General features: G+C 39.9%; 1 protein-coding gene across 2 annotated transcripts; it reads right to left on the bottom strand.

Moving 5' to 3' along the window:
• Window positions 1-1,411: 1,411 nt before the first annotated feature.
• stat3 (signal transducer and activator of transcription 3 (acute-phase response factor)) lies at window positions 1,412-17,348 on the bottom strand. Of its 2 annotated transcripts, XM_039825015.1 has the most exons (24): window positions 17,084-17,348; window positions 13,511-13,660; window positions 12,722-12,965; window positions 12,520-12,612; window positions 12,324-12,405; window positions 12,052-12,152; window positions 11,563-11,714; window positions 10,812-10,970; window positions 8,242-8,334; window positions 8,024-8,083; window positions 7,874-7,903; window positions 7,676-7,769; window positions 7,548-7,595; window positions 7,324-7,407; window positions 6,056-6,154; window positions 5,795-5,930; window positions 5,648-5,700; window positions 5,461-5,555; window positions 5,175-5,314; window positions 4,861-5,082; window positions 4,667-4,709; window positions 3,986-4,045; window positions 2,804-2,901; window positions 1,412-2,677 (listed from the first exon to the last, which is right to left on the bottom strand). In XM_039825015.1, exons 2-24 carry the CDS (start codon window positions 13,636-13,638, stop codon window positions 2,637-2,639), a joined length of 2,355 nt encoding a protein of 784 aa, XP_039680949.1. In that variant the 5' UTR covers window positions 13,639-13,660; window positions 17,084-17,348; the 3' UTR covers window positions 1,412-2,636. The 2 variants fall into 2 exon arrangements, with proteins under 2 accessions (XP_039680949.1, XP_039680950.1); XM_039825016.1 differs by lacking the exon at window positions 3,986-4,045.
• Between the last annotated feature and the right edge of the window lie 115 nt (window positions 17,349-17,463).

Here is a 17,463-nt window from a genome sequence, read left to right as displayed (position 1 = left end):
CAATAACACAATGTTCTAGGAACCAGCAGCAGGAAATAGTGATTGGAAACGTGCTGAAATGCAGCAGTATGGATGGGAAACCAGCTATTAAAAAAAGAGGAAGTCAAAAGATTTAGGACGACCAATAAAGCCGTAATAAATATTATGCAAGCAATAAACGTTTTTTATCTTTATGAGGTCTGTTGGTCTGGCACTGCCGGCTGGAGGGGAAATAGAGCTGTGGTGTGATGCAGAATATTTTAAAGCCACTATAAAGTGAAACATAAGACAAGTGATTCATATGATGATCTGGTACATTTTCACATTGTAATTGTGGAAATAGTGCATTTTGGGGGGGTCCTTTCATGTTCAAAGAGTCAACATAAATGAATCAGAGGTCCTATTTCTAACATTTGTGGGTACAAACAGCACAGAAAAATCAACCCCATGTTCTTTCTTTATTGGTATTTATTGGTATGATATAAAAGTGTGTTATAAGTGATGATTAAGAGTGGGAAACCTACAGTAAATGGAGCCAAAAATGGTCACCCAGGGGCCTGTGGAGGTCATATTGTTGATGTGATTTGAAATAATCAGTTTTGTGAAAGAAGTTGCCATTTTCTTTTGTACAGTAGATGCTGGGATTTGAATGTCATATTATTTATACATAAGATGAGACCTCATTACACTTTGTTTCTTTTTTTTTTTAATAGTTTGAGTCCAACAAGCATGTGTGTCTCACCACAGGATCACTGGACTTCCCTGTCTGGAAACCCCATATTGCGTGCATGCAGCTCCACTACATCTACAGCTCATAACGCGACGCTGATGTGATCAGCAGCAGTGGGACTGCCCGGATTCCCATGAGTCCTTTTGAGAGCATGTGACAGCTGAGATAAAGCAGCTAAACAAACAGAGACAGTTAAAGGAAGCAGTTTCTGCATCGCTGGGCCTCTGGCTTGCTCTACAGCTCTCTCTCTGTCTCGTGTGTCTTGATTGTCTCAGAGACAGGAAGTGAACACAGACTGGTTTGAGGAGAGGATGAGAGGGTGTGAATATTTATTACCGTCAGCAGCTGCTGACTCAGCTGTCTGAGAAAGCAACTGTCACCCTTCAGATCTGGCCAACAGCTAATCAATCTGTAGAATCGATGACGCTTTAACAGGGTGCAGTGTGGTGATTGGCTTGGGTGGTTGTATGTGTGTGTCCTTATAGATGTTGCCAGCCCACTGTCTATCCTGTTTATGTGAATCCACCAATATTTCACTGTGTCCTCCTCCTGTTAAAGTGGTGCCATGGTAATAAAATGTTGACGTCATTGCCATCTTAAGTGCTACAACAGTTCTGATTCCTATTGTTCAGCTATTGTTAAACAATTTATGTAATTGTAAATAATTCACATTCAAGTCAATAATTACACCAACAGATTGCGTACTTTTAGTGCTAACTTGTTTTTATTGCCTTCTGTCAAATAATGAATAGTTACAGCGTATTTTACAGAAATCATGTTGACATTTCATGGCATGACAGACAAACATGGCTTGCATCAAACTCAGCTGACGGGGTTTACCTACATAAATGTATGAAAAGGTTAAAAGTCAACTGCGACGCACCTTGCTGTGTACACTCCGTTAGAGTAAAATATCTTTCTTAAGCATTCATGGTTATTTTGATAACAATTTTGTCTTAAAATAAATTGTTCATACAATGATTTACATTACATATCTGATCAAGGAATTCAGGCACAAAGAAAAATATTCAAACTGCTCATTTCAAAAGCAAGTGCAATTCACATGATCACAAATGACAGTATTTAAGTGGGAGTGACCAAAAAACTTTTCAGAGCACCCCTTTTACAGGTTATATCACGCAATTTCTCACAACACTATAAGGGAAAAAAATCTTACGGGAAAATAACCTCAGAAGTGTCTTATTAAATTCCTTGTCTTTTCTTCTCACTGCAGTTTTTAAACGCTTTAAATGGCTCAGAGAAATATAAGAAATATTTCATTCTGAGTAAAAGCTATCATTAAAAAACAGCAACCATTTCAAATGAAACCAAGGTATTGTGGAACACAACACCTGGGATGAAACATTTGGCAGGGATTAGGAAATGTGACAAAACACATTTAAAAAAGGACCAATAAATGCATTCAAGCGGTACAATTTCAAAGCGACATAGCTTATACAACAATTATTCTTACATTTTCATATTCAAAAGAAAAGAACACATGAAGTCTTAACCATTTTAAAAAGTCAATAACGCAAAAATACAATGTTCTGAAAAAATATAATTCCAAATACTTAAAATGTACTCAAAACATCTATGCAGATGAGGAAGTACTGAATAGGAGCAGGATGTTGCTACAAATACAACAGATCAGTATCAACCAACAGTTTAACACACTGAGCTGTGGACAGTCAAAACTTAAATGAGTGGAAATGCTCTTTTAAAAGATCATCTTCCTAAATCATTAAGTTCCCTTTGGTGTGAAACTAAGTCTTTTTTTTCTTTTTTCTTTTTTTTTTTAAACACAGAAATAAGAAACAAACTGTACAGGCAAATTGTGTGCACAGAGGCAGAAAAATAAATCATCATTAAAACCCTCTATCCTGACATAATACCGAATCCCAACAAAGAAACTTGACAAATCTGATCACATAGGTGATGCTACATCCATGTCCAAAGTAAGTGAGTCTGTGGAAGAAATCCAAATACAGGTTATTAATATTTGTTATTATGTGTATGTTCTATGTCAATGAGTGTCCTACAAGAGTACAAATATGGGTGTTTGTATGTACACCATGTGTGTAACTGACTCACCCAAATGTCCTGAATTAGCTTCAGCTTCATTGTGCATCAGGGAGTCGAGGGTGCGGGGCGACATGGGGAACAGGTCGCTCGTGTTTCCAGAGTTTGTGCTGTGAAACAAACAAACAAACAAACAAAAAATGGAAAAATGGTGTATTACAAACTTAAACTGCCCACTGATGGTCATACACACACATTTACACGCGGAGTCCTGTTTGGGTTAGTCAAAATACTTTCAATATAACTAAAGTGATAACATCTTTGTCATCCCACTTTACCACAAGTGATAAGCTAACAGCCACCTACTGACTTGTGTGTGTCAGTGTTTTGTCTTCATCACACTGACCGCACGGCTATTGCCAAAAAGGGCTGTGATTGAGCTGCGTGGTTTAATACACATATCAGTAGTTAATGAGTGAAAAGCACTCCAACAGTCTCATCGTATAAAGACAATTCAGCATTCATGTTAGTGTGCAAAGTCATGCCCAAAAGAGTACAGCAGATGAAAAATGGGATGGACGTGTGGTAAAATAATGATAAACAATTAGCCATAAATATCCAAATACATGAACAATACCAGGAAAACCTGGGCAGATGTTGAGCATGTTACATACTTTCCAGCTTCTATTTTAGGCAGTGCTAAGCACACTAACACAACATGTCTTACATTGAATTGATGTTAATGCTACAGCTACTGTCAACGTCACACACAGTTGTTGGTTAGTTGGCTGGTGGATCGAACGGGCCGTCACTCACTCGCTTACCAAAGTACAGTCACATTTTATTTTGCCTCGTCTTTTTTTCCTCATGGAACTATGAATCGATTTGGAATTATTTTTCCATGGATAATACTAATATTATCTGAAATCTCTTCAATCAATTTTCCACAAACAATCATGTGAAAAATACTTTGGACTTTTAAATCCATACAATGGATTTGGTTGAGGAATTATGACACAAATGTCTGGGAAACAGAGTGTGACCTGAACCAAAAAAAAAACGAAGATGAATAGCAGGGAGATGCTCTTGTGTTAGAACCAGTAAAAGTGGCGGTGAGTGAACAAACAGGAATTATGTAGGTGGGGGTACTGCTGCACCAATATCCCTGAAACCCAGCCACCAAACACACAAACATAAGTGAAAAGATGCACACACAAAACCCTCCCTTCATGCCACCTCCCCCCGAGCGCCTACCCTGGGAATCCGTTCCCAAGCAGCTCACTGTCCGGCAAGTCCATGAACACGGAGGGACACCTACGGAGACAGGTCAGGATCTCACTGAGCAAACCTCACAACCCACCAGCACACCAACAAACCCAGTACCAACGAAAGCGCACATGGCTGACTGGCCTGTGCATACACACTCCTCTGAAACACTCCTCACACTATCATGCTAACCTGCAGCTGACCCTCGCCTCCCCTTTTTGTTTTGGTTTCATCTCAGATACAAATGCAGTCATACTGTTTGCATATTGAGCATGGAAATGGATTCCCATCAGAAATGAAGACACAACCTGATGCCAGGTGTGAACTGCAATCTGTCTAAACTGAATATACACATCATCGGTGTTCCCAATGCTTGGTCTGAGAACAGGCTGATGGTTCCTCCAGTGACAGCGATGACTCACAGTGAGAGTAAAAACAGTTCTGTTCTCTTTTTCTTTGAACATTTGGCAATACTTGTCACATTTAGAAAAAAAAAGTGAAGTTCAGATATTGGAACAGGAACATTCCGAGAGATATCTTGTCTTCATAAAAGTAAACACCAACAGCTAGTAATAAGGACAGACATACAGTAAGTGGAGGTCACCAGGTGGCATGAGATCTTCCTGTAAATGAGGAGCTAAAAAGATAAGAGGACTGACAGATACTTACGGGGTAACGCAGATGAACTTTGTCTTCAAGTATGGCTGAATAGCTGTCAGGAGAAAGAAAATGTTAGCAATATCACAAAAAACAGTGACCACAATAAAAAAAAGAAAAGAAAAAAAATCAATAAATAGCATGCATCCTAGGCAATATCTGTTGCATCCTGTAAACAAAGCATAAAGAACAAGGCAGTGACTTACTGCTCGTAGAGTCTCCTCCCATCTCAGGTTCAGGAGCTGCTTCTGGCCTGCAGTATTTACCAAAAGCTTCATCTTTGGGGATATCAGGGTAGAGGTACACGAGAGGTGAAACCAGGATGTTGGTGGCATCCATGATCTTGTAGCCCATGATGATGTCAGCGAAAGACATGCTGTTGAGCTGCTGCTTGGTGTAGGGCTCCACTGACTGCATCTGGGTCTTTCCTAGAAACATACACAGAAGCTCAGTACCAGAACAGAAAATAAAGTTTAAAAACAACAACAACAACAACAACAACAAAAAAACAAATACTCACCACTGATGTCTTTCTCTACCCATGTAAATGTAATGCCGCCCTCCTTGCTGCTTTCACTGAAGCGCAGCAGAAAAGTGCCAGGAGGTTTTGGACTAAGAATGGCCCTCTCCCTCTCCTTACTGATAAAGCCCATGATATACCTGCAGAACAACCACAGGAAGTCATATATTTAGATACTGGATTTTAAAATAGTAAGTCTATTTTAAAACTGTTGCATGTCAAAACACTTTCAAATGATATGAAACGGGCAATGCCAGGAACTTGTAAACAAAGGGCGACCTCTCACCCTTCATTCCACAGTGCCAGGATATACTTCTTCACCAGGTCAATGATATTGTCTAGCCACACCCAGAAGGAGAAGCCTTTGCCAGCCATGTTTTCCTGGGAAGAGGAAGGAGAAAAATAACTCACTCATGGAAGCAATACAATGGCAAAATGGCAGGTTGAACCATGTGTGGTTTTTGGGTCAGTACCTTACAGAACTTGGCCCAAGTGATCTGACAGCCAGAGTAGTTGACACATGGCCCTGGATTGACAATTACAGAATATAATCACACATTAATAAATGACACAGTGTTGAGTTAAACGTTTTTTGGAGACTTTTAGGCATGACACCTCACCTAGTAATTTCTCAGCCAGTGTGGTGAGCTGTTCAATGGTCAGGCCTCGCTTGGTGGTGGAGGAGAACTGCCAGCTTAGAACCTCAGCTACCTGGTCCCACGTCCCAACTGGAGGCTTGGTGAAGAAGTTCACATTCTGTACAGAGACACCCAGGCCAACACAGCTTAAAATATATAATAATTGTTTACACTACAAACAGATATACAACTGTGTAAACCGAGCAGAGTTCAGCCCCTTTCCACCAGAGGGTGCTGTCTTACCTTTGGGTGGTTAGTGAGCATGTTGTACCACAGGATAGAAGCCCAGGCGTTGGGCATCTGGCAGATGTTAGAAATGACTACCACAGGCAGGGAATGAGTCTGCACAAATGGAGGAAATATTAATATACATTTTTACATTAGTATAATATAAAGTTTGGTGATTCCTTGCTGACATTTACTCTTGCACGATGATGTGAAAATGTTTCTGCTTCTATTTCAATTACATTAGCTCGTAATAGGACTTATTCAGGTGGTCCTCTCGGTAATACTGCTCTTAGAGGGTATGATGCTGTTCTTAGCATTATAAGATACTTTGGTGTAAAAGGCTTGTCCTTTGTCCAGGGACCCACACTCTGAGATCTGGGTTGGATTTGCGAGTATGATGAAATTATAGTATGTCAAATTCATTATGTAAAAACTACAGACGGTGCGCGTTTTAGTGTGCTAACAAATCATTCGCGGCTGAAGGTTTAGGGTTGAGTTCTTGCTTAGTTTCCTACATCTTGGTCATATGAAACATGAGTAAAATCGGATTAACTAGTTAGCAAAAAATAAATAAATCACTCCGTATGTAAACACACCACTGAGATAGAAAAAGTCAGGCAAAAAAAAAAAAACTAATAATGCAAGCTAATTTGGCTCATAGCTTGTCTTCACACCATCTGTCAGAGGGATGATTTGCCATGAAGACAACAATTATTATGTCAGGGATGCAGATGTTGACATCGGTTGCTCTGAGCTTAGAATAGTGACGTGAATGGGTGATCCAGTTTAACAATGGATGATAATGGATGATTGACTAAGCCAACTAGGAGGTAGAGTAGCCCCACCGCCTCATATCTATGGTAGTGATTACAACTGATAACGCCCATTTAATCGGCTGATAAGGTTCGAAGCGGGTGTTTCTCACCCACAGAGGATTAGGGAAAGTAAAAATCTAACTTTTCATCAGAAATACTCAGTGCCAGTAACCCTGCCATCAGTGGGGTAACTTGGGGTAGGTCAATGACTGGGTTGATGAAGGAGATTTGTCTTTAAGTAAGAGTTCATTTAGAAGCAGAGGAGGTGACAGTCTCTGGAGGTGGAAGATTTTGGTAATGACTCATTTGTCTGGTGACTTTGTTTGCAAGAGCTGTCAAAGAACAACGCTGTTGTATCGGTGCATTATGCTTTAGAGTTTTGTTGACTTCTGGTGTTACATGAAAGTTAAACTAAGTATATGGAAACGTCTCCAAGTTCCTGACACAGAGATGCTGACTGATACTGACCTCCAGATCGATCTTCAGGCCTTGATGATAGACTTCGGTCTCAAAAGTGATAAGATGGAGCTCCTCTGTGACAATCAGAGAGGCCTAGAGAGAACAGATTATTCAAACTGTTTAAAAGATCAAAAAGAATCAAGAAAATGTTTATGGCAGAAGTTAAATCCAAACTAGAGACAATTTGAGCATTAAATTACACCATCCCACAAAGTGTCAGAAATAGCACTTACATCACTATTGGTCCGGCCACCATTACCACACCTCTGTTCTCTCAGGGTCTGTAACAAACAGGAAGTTAGTGCTCCACAGCAGGCTTTTATCAGAAAACCTCATCAGTCGGGCTGCCTTCATAACTCACCAAGTGTTTAAACTCTGCTGACAGGCTGCCATTGTTGGATTCTTCCATGTTCATAACTTTTGTGTTGGTACCAAGGATGTTAAACTTTCGTGACCTAAGAAAAGCAAGGAACAGCAGATAGTGATACTCTGTTTTAAAAGAATATACAGTAAATGCTAAAGGCTTGGAAGAAAAGTGTTCTCGAAGTAAAGGAAGTACCCTCGAATTGCAGCCACATCCCCAGACTCCCTGAAAGACAAATAATAAAAATCAGTAAAGCAGTTTCTCTTAAGATCTCAAATCAAATCTGTGGTTTAGTGACTTAATATAAATGTTAGAAGCTCCAGATTTAAAAAAAGAAAAACTCACTTGTCAATGCAAACTTTAATTTTCAGCTGATAATTGAGTTCAGGAAACTTTACCAGTAACCTGGAAAAAAGAGAAAAATTAATATTTAAAAAAAATATATATATATATAAAATGTTGCACTTTCTGTCATATGGGGTGCATAAAATGTTTCAATTGAAATGTATAGAATATGTTGTTTTTTGTTACTTTTGATACAGTGCTGCAAGCTTGCATCTTACCTCACTTTATTTGTGAACTGCACTCCTGTTTTTATGACCAGAGGTCTGTCTGGATGCATGGGCATACAAGGCTGCCTTTCAACCACAAAAGCACTACAAGATAGAGTGGATCATGTTTCAGAGAAAAAAATCCAGCAGACTTCACGACAACATATGGTGAAGAGAATCTAAAGGTCAAAGGTCCCTTTGGGGCGGCCTCTAGCTCACCCAGTAAGAGCGTGTGCCCCATGTAGCCTTTGCAGTGGCCTGGGTTTGAATCCAACCTGTGGCCCTTTGCTGCGTGTCATCCCCTCTCTTTCTCTCCCCCTTTCCTGTCTATTCACTGTCAGTATCGAATAAAGGGAAAACCCCACAAAAATAATCTTTAAAATAAAAAACTAAAAAACGTCCCTTTACCAATGATTTGTAGCGTTTTAAAGTAAGCAAGTAAAATTTATTTATACAGCGCTTTTCACAGACAAGGTCACAAAGTGCTTTACAATATGCATAGACAATAAAACATGGTAAAAATAGTCAATAAAATAAAATACAAATACAACAGATACAATTATCAATAAATAAAAGACATAGGCTACCCAGAGTTACTTGTGGTTCCTAGAGTCTCTAAAAGTAGAATGGGAGCCAGAGCCTTCAGCTATCAGGCTCCTCTCCAGTGGAACCAGCTCCCAATCTGGGTTCGCGGGGAAGACACCGTCACCACATTTAAGACTAAACTGAAAACTCTTCTCTTTGATAAAGCTTATAGTTAAGGAGTGAGGAGTTGCAGTGTACGCCTAGCCCAGCGGGGCAGGGTGTATAGTTGCAGACACAGCACCCCTGCTTTTCTTTGCTTCTCTTTATAGTCATCAGATTTAATTATCATATAATCAATAATATAGTGAGATTAGAGGCAGGCAGGCCAGTACAGCCCAATCCGGTTGGGGAGAGTTCTAGCCCGACCAGGCACCTCTCTTTAACCTGCCTCTCTTAGTCATTCTATTATTATTTTATACTGCCGGGGAAGTTCCTTCCTTCTTATGACACAATGACCTGCTCTCTCTTTTCTTTTCTTTTTTTCCTTTTATGTGCATCCTGTCCTAGAAAACCAGCGTCACATTGCTTTGTGAAGCTGCTTTTTTTCTTAACAAACTTGCAAAGTTGTCATCTCTTTGCGAAAGATTTGGAAGTGTACATTAAAGCTGCCACGTCCACCCATGCTCTGCTGTGCCGCGCTACATCCTGTAACACCCTGCTGTGCCCCGCTAGGACATGAACTACTACGACTACCATTGTAGTCACTGTTCCATTATCTTTATTGTGACTATTACGCCACTGTTCATCATAACCCCAACCGGCACCGTCAGACACCGCCTACCAAGAGTCTGGGTCTGCCAAGGTTTCTTCCTAAAAGGGAGTTTCTCCTCGCCACTGTCGCATTAGCCACTGCTAATACTTGCTCTTGGGGGAATTATTGGAATTGTTGGGGCTTTGTAAATTACAGAGTGTGGTCTAGACTTGTAAAGTGTCTCAAGATAACTCTTGTTATGATTTGATACTATAAATAAAATTGAATTGAATAACCCAAAAGCTAGCCTGAACAAGTGAGTCTTCACTTGTCCCTTAAAACAGTCCACATTCTCAGCAAACCTAATACTGGTTGGCGGAGCATTCCAGAGTCTGGGTGCCATAGTGGCAAAGGCTCTATCCCCACGTGTCTTCAGACGAGTGCGTGGCGTGTATAGCAAATTTTGATTGAGAGACCAGGAGGGGGTGTGTAAGTGGATTATGTTGCCAAGATAATCAGGGGCCTGAACATGTAGAGCCCTATAGGTTATAATAAGAATTTTGAATTGGATCCTGTAGGTTACAGGAAGCCAGTGAAGGGAGCAGAGTAGAGTGGTGATATGGGTGCGCCTGTTTGATCTAGTAAGTAGCCTAGCAGCAGCGTTTTGAATGGATTGCAGGCGGTGAAGAACAGATTTATTGAGGGAGGAGAAGAGTGAATTGCAATAGTCAATACGGGAGGAAATGAAGGCATGGATGAGCATCTCCAGTTCTGACTGAGAGACCTTAATTTACTAATATTGCGTAAGTGAAAAAAAACAGGATTTGGTCAATGATTTGATGTGAGCTTCAAAGGATAGGGATTTGTCAAATGTCACCCCAAGGTTCCTTAGACTGGGCTGGACCGCAGATGACAAAGGCCCAATGTTCTGCTTAATCAGAGGGATAGCGCTGTCTGGCGCTATGATTAAAACCTCCGTCTTATCTGGGTTCAGCTGCAAAAAGCTTTCAGCCATCCAGTTGTTTATGGCGTCTATGCAATCCAGGAGCCTAGTAAGTTTGAATAAATAAATAAAGTGCATTTCACAGTCTCCCTACAGAGAATGCAGATGGCTCAGATGTCATCACAGTTGCTAAATGAAGAGCGTGTGATGCGACTGAAAGCTCTGTAGCATGAGTAAGTGGGACTTTGATCTCAGAATCTCTCCACCATAGATTGTTCCTAAAGGTCAACAATTAACATTCATGTGCTCAATATTACACTTGGTCTGGGCAGATGTACAGTAAATATTTGTTGCATGCAGTACCTCTTCATCAGGTTTCTGAACAAGTCCACAATCTTCTCCTCCAGGGCGGGCCGGTGCTGGATGATGGGGTCTCCTTTGTAGGACACCTTCTGCTGAAGCTCTTCCAGCTTCTTGATCTGCTGACGAATCTGGAGCTGGGACTCAGCCAAGGATGTGATCCTGGTTAGGAAATGTTACCCAGTTCAAGTTAAACATGTGGATGAAACATGCCTCTAGTTGTCAAACTGACTTGACAACACTGCTGGTATTTGGCACATTACAGCAAAAACATTTTAGTTGATGCATTGATGAAGGGAGCTCACCAAAAGGGCAGAGTACAGAGTCCAGAGACAGTCTGTTAGCCAAAATATTTGACATATGGTATAAAAGACAACCATAAATACTTGTGATCATAACCATACTTCTTGATGAGTTGTGGATAAAAAAATAAATAAAATCACAGCATTTCTAGGAACATCTTGAGTTGTTGTGTTCAATATGTATGTATGTATGTATGTATGTATGTATGTATGTATGTATGTATGTATGTATATATATATATATATATATATATATTTTTTTTTTTTAAATTGAATCATAGGTTTCAATGTAGCTGAGAGTCCTCAAAATGAACATTTAAACAAATGTATCTATGCAGGAAAAGACTTATGCAGAAGGAAAGGAAATGATTCAAATACGAAGTTGATTATTGATCATTAATGTGACCGGTGATCGATTTAGGAAATTGCTTAAAATTTGCATCCCTGGTTACCATGTTTCAAGGCGGTCCAGGCAGATGTTAGGTGGTCCTCCAATACAGGCAATTTGCTGCCTTCTCTTCCAGTCTGCCAGTTCTTCATCAGTCAGGTTCTTCTGTACATAATCCATGGCGGTCAACAAGCCTCCCATCTCTGTCACAATTTGCTACAAGATAACAAACACAGCATACTTTTAAAACACTTGGTATAATTTCAAACAAGTCACCGTGGTCGATGTGACTGGTGACTTTACCTCTGTACAGTATGTTAACGTTAAAGCATTGTTTTCCAGAAATGCATTGCATGCATTAACCCCTAACCCTAGCATGTAAAATGCAGCATGGACGACAGTGGGGTGTCTGGTTTCACAGCGGCAACGGCAGAGTCTTCTGCCATTTGTGCTAGGTGACAACCCCAAGCTGGATGTGAGCCCGAATCACCACGAAACTAGAGGTCTTGTTCCATTTGTTGCAATTTCATTTGATCATGTTACAAAAACCCACCCTCCTCAGCTGGTCCAGTGCGCTCAGCATCTGCTCGAGCTGAGCCATCTTCTGTCTGGTAGCAGCTGCTTGGCTGTTCCCATTTAGGTCCTGGGACAACTCTGGACAGAGGGTGGACATGGAACAGGTCAGCAAACTAAATCAATTCATTAAATATATACCAAAAAGGTTGCACTTTAATAAATGTTCATCTGAGACTGAGAGTTAAAATGTTTCTAACAAATCTACGGTGTATCACTGCGAAAGTTCAGAATACAATAAATAGAATATACCTCCTTGACTCTTCAATGTCTTGTAATTGAAGTCAAAGTCGTCCTGCAAGTTCTCAAGCATTTTCATCTTCTGTTCCATATCCTGAAACAAACAAGGATTAATATATTTAAGACAAAATCATTTTGTCAGGTTAGATAGTGTTCGGGATTCTTTGTACGGTACTCAAATACTTAATCAGTGAGTCTCTGAACTAACCTGCACCCGCTTCCTGATGTCTTGAAGGTTGTGCTCCAGAATCTGCTGCTTCTCTGTCACTACTGTCCCAGTGGGATGTGCTGCCTGGCCTTCCTGCAAGAGAATAAAACACTACTCACCACTGTACCACCCCAAATTCATGAACTGAAGCTCTTTGATGCAATAAGGATGCTACAGCGAGGTTAGTGTAGCTCTTCTCTACCTGTACAGCTGTGGTGGCTGTCTGCAGCAGTCTTTGCTCCTCCCACAGACAGCGGGCAACAATGCGGGCAATATCCATCGGCTTCTCCAAGTACTTGCTCTGCAGATGCTGTTTAATCCTGCGCAGGTTATGTTGGTAGAGTACATTGTTCTCCTGCAGGAAACGGCTATACTGCTGGTCTATTTCTCCCAGGAGGTTGTGAAACACCAGGGTGGCGTGTGACTCCTTATTGGCAGCGTAAGCCCTTGTGAAGGAGAGGATGAGATAATCAGGATATGATTTATTTCTAGTTCCTTCTAAGAGCTGGTAAAAGGTGAATACACAGTTCAGTTCAGTTGGATCTCATCCACACATCCTGTACCCCACAGAAGGGGGACTACTCGGGGGGAAAACATAATAAATGTCTTTCTTATGATAATTGTAATACAACTTGGACAGAAAATGTACTACTATTTTAATGTGGCCCTCAAAATAGAAAAAAAAAAAGAAAAGCTTCATCACTCGCTCAGTGATGCACACTTGTTCAGATGCACTGTGATACATAATGCATATGAGATCCCTGTAATGGTGTCACGTAAGGGAAGAGGGCATGATAAGGAAGAATGTAACAGTGAATGCTAAACACAATAGCTTTCTACGTGTCAAGCTATCAGCACGTCATGGTGAATGGCCAACTGCCAGTCTGGAGGGAGTGGAGGATAACAGCAATTTAATGCATTTAATTGTTAGCAGACAGGAGAAACAAAATGTGCTTTCATAAGAGAGGCCAGGAATTAAATTATTTCTCACCAGTCCTGACTCTCAATCCAGGGGGCAAGGAACTGCCGTAGCTCCATGGGGAAGCTGTCACTGTACAAGTGGTAGAGCTGCTCCAGATACCTGGTCTCCAGCTGCTGTAACTGGTTCCACTGGGCCATCCTGACATAAACCTCCACAAACCTACACAAATAAGATGGGGGTAACAACATAAATTAGGCAGAGTACATCTTGGAGAAGGCTATTTCTGATAAATATTTTTTTTATAAATCTCAAATGCCTTATAAACGGACCACAGAGAAACAGCTAAATTTCAGGTTTTCTCTGAAAAAGGATGATACACTCTGGGGAGGCCTCCTATTCAGCACAGACACTTCCTGTTCAGCGAAACACTACGCCTCCACCAAGAAATGCAGGCCAACGTGAACAGCTGTCAGCATCAGCAACTCCCTAAGCTGATAGGAATAATGATCTTTGGCTGAGGTTTTGCCCCAACTGTATTCACTAGAAACAACGAAAAGCACACTTCCTTATCTTCGCCGCTGAAAAGCTGTAGATGGATAGGAAACCAGAGAAACATATTCTTCAACAAAATACAAAACTGGGTTTTAATCATTTCCTTCATATTAATTATCAGAGAAGCACAATGCAACTTGCGCAATGTACTCTCATTAATCCTCTTGCAGCTGCCGGCAGAGACTACAATTATCCATCAGATCCACATTGTAGGTTCTGCTAGCCTTCTTCTCTTACCAACAGCAGGCTACACAGTTCCCCGGAGGGCTCTAGACTGTACACTTACAATAACCAGACAGTAAATCTAATAGAACGTTGTCTCCTCTAGCATCCATATTAAATAACTAACTGAAGTCTTCGTTTCAGCCTCTTACATACCTTTTAAATACTGTTACATTACCATCTAAAGTCTGACTACTCAGGGTTTATGTGTACAGTGACATGGCTCAATACTATGCAGAATTTAGAAACAAGAACAGAAGTTCTAATTTAACTCTGATCCTTGATAACTGATGACTCAGATATGTTCTCAACAAGAAACTAGACTTTCGGTTTCCCGGAGCCAAGATGTTGCTCTTGCTGACAGAAAGACAGTGCTGTTAACATACTCATACAATAGGTTTAAATGAGTACCTACATTTGCATTCAATATCTGTCCATGTTTCCACTTACTCCCACTGTATTTGATGAACCCCTTAATTAAGGCACGCTTTATGTTTTGCCCATCCCCTTTTATAGAGCCTACATGAGGGGAAAGAGTATTAAAAACTCCTCTCAATATTATACAATCTAATATAAACCCAACACTAACCACAGCCTCAATAACTACTATAGACTAAAAGTGTTATCAGTGTTAACAAAAACATGTATAATATTATAATATTGTCCAGGTATACCTAACAAACTGGAAACTCAGTATAAGCTTCAATCTCATATATTTCTCAGTTTAGGACAACCTGAAACAAAAACGTATATGTATGTATGTATGTATGTATGTATGTATGTATGTATGTATGTATGTATGTATGTATGTATGTATGTATGTATGTATATATATATTTGAAAGGTGAAACTTAACATACAGTATATATATATATATATATATATATTCACCTTTCATATTAAATGATGTCAGTGTCCCAAGGGAGCCGCAGGAATTCAGTTACAACAATCATTCTCGCTGACATCATATGGGTGAGGGTTTTTTTAAGCATGTAAGGGACATAACGCAAAGTTGTCCATCAAACGTGACTTTTCATATGACCCCTGTTCCTCTTTCACTGGCATGTGAAAAAGGTGCATCTGCATGGTGTAAACCCTAAGAGGATCACATCAAAGAGCAGCTGAGTCATGTCAATAATATGAGGATTAGTTTCATTTTTTCTTCATCTGAATAAGTAATTTCTTCTTTCTATTGTGTGGTGGGAATTTGGGTTGTAATTGCAAACGGTATCTGAGGTTCAATAGGTTCAATTTACAAACCTGTTGGCACAATATGACTTTTACTGTATCATCTATTTCCTTTATCATGCATTTCCATGTATTGTATTGAATTGCAGAGTTACCAATAAACTAACCACCTAAATAAAGTATCTGGAAAGCTCTGGTCCCTCTGAGATGACTGCAGGATTATCAATGACCCAATGTGTACAGCCACAGAAGTGGCACAATACAGTTTTATTATTGATTAACAAATAACGTTTGGCACTGAGTTAATGCCACATAGTTACTGCCAACTAGCTAACAACCAGTGTAGCCTATATTGAAAGATAAGAGGCAAAAGTTAATTTGGGCAGTAAGGTCATAATGGGTCCACAAAGTCTGAACATATTGGCTGTTCAATCATCAAATTACTTCAACATGTTGTCTAGGTCACACACATTATAAATGATAGCCTTGGGGACCTTTTGAAAGATGGAAATTCTTCACAAATATTGATCCAAATAACAAGGTAAGGCTTTTGTCTACACATCACATATTTAACATCTTCGTTTGAGTTTTGAAAATCAGTATCATATGCAAGCAGATTTAGCTAGAAATTTGCCAGGCCAGCCAGATATGTGTGTTTTGTCCAATTTTCAATGCTAGGTAACGTTAGCCATGCTGCAGTAACTGTAAAGCACAATGTAATTCCTTGAACCATGTCACTGATATTTCAGCAAGTACTTCCTTGAACAATAAAAACAATGAGTAACCAATCCAACAATCCATTCCATGGCTTCTGTAAACACATGTGACAACAAAAGTACTATTACGTAAAGTTATGTAATTTAGCAAAGTCATAATGTATTTCATGACAGTCATGCTTTGACTTTAAAAACATTGATTACAGTCAATAGTGTAGTAGCCTATCTGATGACACTGCATCACTGACTCCACAGATGTACTGGCTACACTAAAGATCATGTAAAAAATAAAAAAAACAACTACTAACTCTGACATACACTTCAAAATTAAGATTATGTTAAGGTCTGGGCAGATCATTTGTAAAATCGAATCTTTTGAATGGAAGCATTAAATACCAGTGCAAGGTGTCCGACCTGTTGGCCTGCAGATGAGATGGAGATGGGCGTGACAATTAAAGAAAAACACACAACAAAGGCCTGCATTTCACTGGGTCCAAATATGCCATCCCAGTAAAGTTGTAACTATTGTTCATATACATACGTCATTGTTTTGAAGACAACTGACGTAGCTATGTATGACAATTAAACTAGCTAGGCGATCCAAATCAGAGGAGCAAACACAAACAAAACATATATATGTATATATATTTTTGTTGTGATGTTATCAGACCCATAATGAGAGAGCTGAACTCAGTAACGTTAGCTAATGTTACAGATAAAACGCAGTAACACTTTAATGTAATGTACTTTTATGTAGCTAGCTAACGTTCACACCGTGGACACAATGGCTTCCCCAGTATGAAAAACTTATGACCTAGTCACAATGCTACAATCGTACTACAGACGCGTTATAACGTTAAATGTGGTCTGCAGTAACACAATCATGATAACAATCCCATATCGGGTCTAAGAAACTATTTTTTAATAAATGTCATAAGCAGAACTCGCTTTTATAGTCGCTTACCTAGCTCGTTGTTACTCCTTTGGAAAGTTTCTCCGTAAAAAAAAAACTGTTACGTTAACCCTTCTACTAAAAAACACTGACAATGACAGTAAGTGGCGAATTTTCTAGAAATTTAACACACAAAAGCGAGGGAGAACACAGAAAAAGATCGTTATTGTGTAGGTTTTCTTGGCAGCACGGGAAACACTTCTCCGACGTAGCAACGTAACGTTACAGAGCTCCTCTTTCACCTAACCCATCTCATTGCAGTCTTTCCACCCAGACAACCCCCATAAACTACTATATTTGACAGCTTTGACAGCCAATATGAGTCGGCCATTCTATCGTAACCAAGCAGAATGCAGTATGCCAGCAAGAGAGGCGGGACTTTACGGCGGGGT

Source organism: Perca fluviatilis, chromosome 15, assembly GCF_010015445.1.
Source record: "Perca fluviatilis chromosome 15, GENO_Pfluv_1.0, whole genome shotgun sequence".
NCBI lineage: Eukaryota > Metazoa > Chordata > Actinopteri > Perciformes > Percidae > Perca > Perca fluviatilis.
This window is presented reverse-complemented; position numbering and strand designations above follow the sequence as displayed.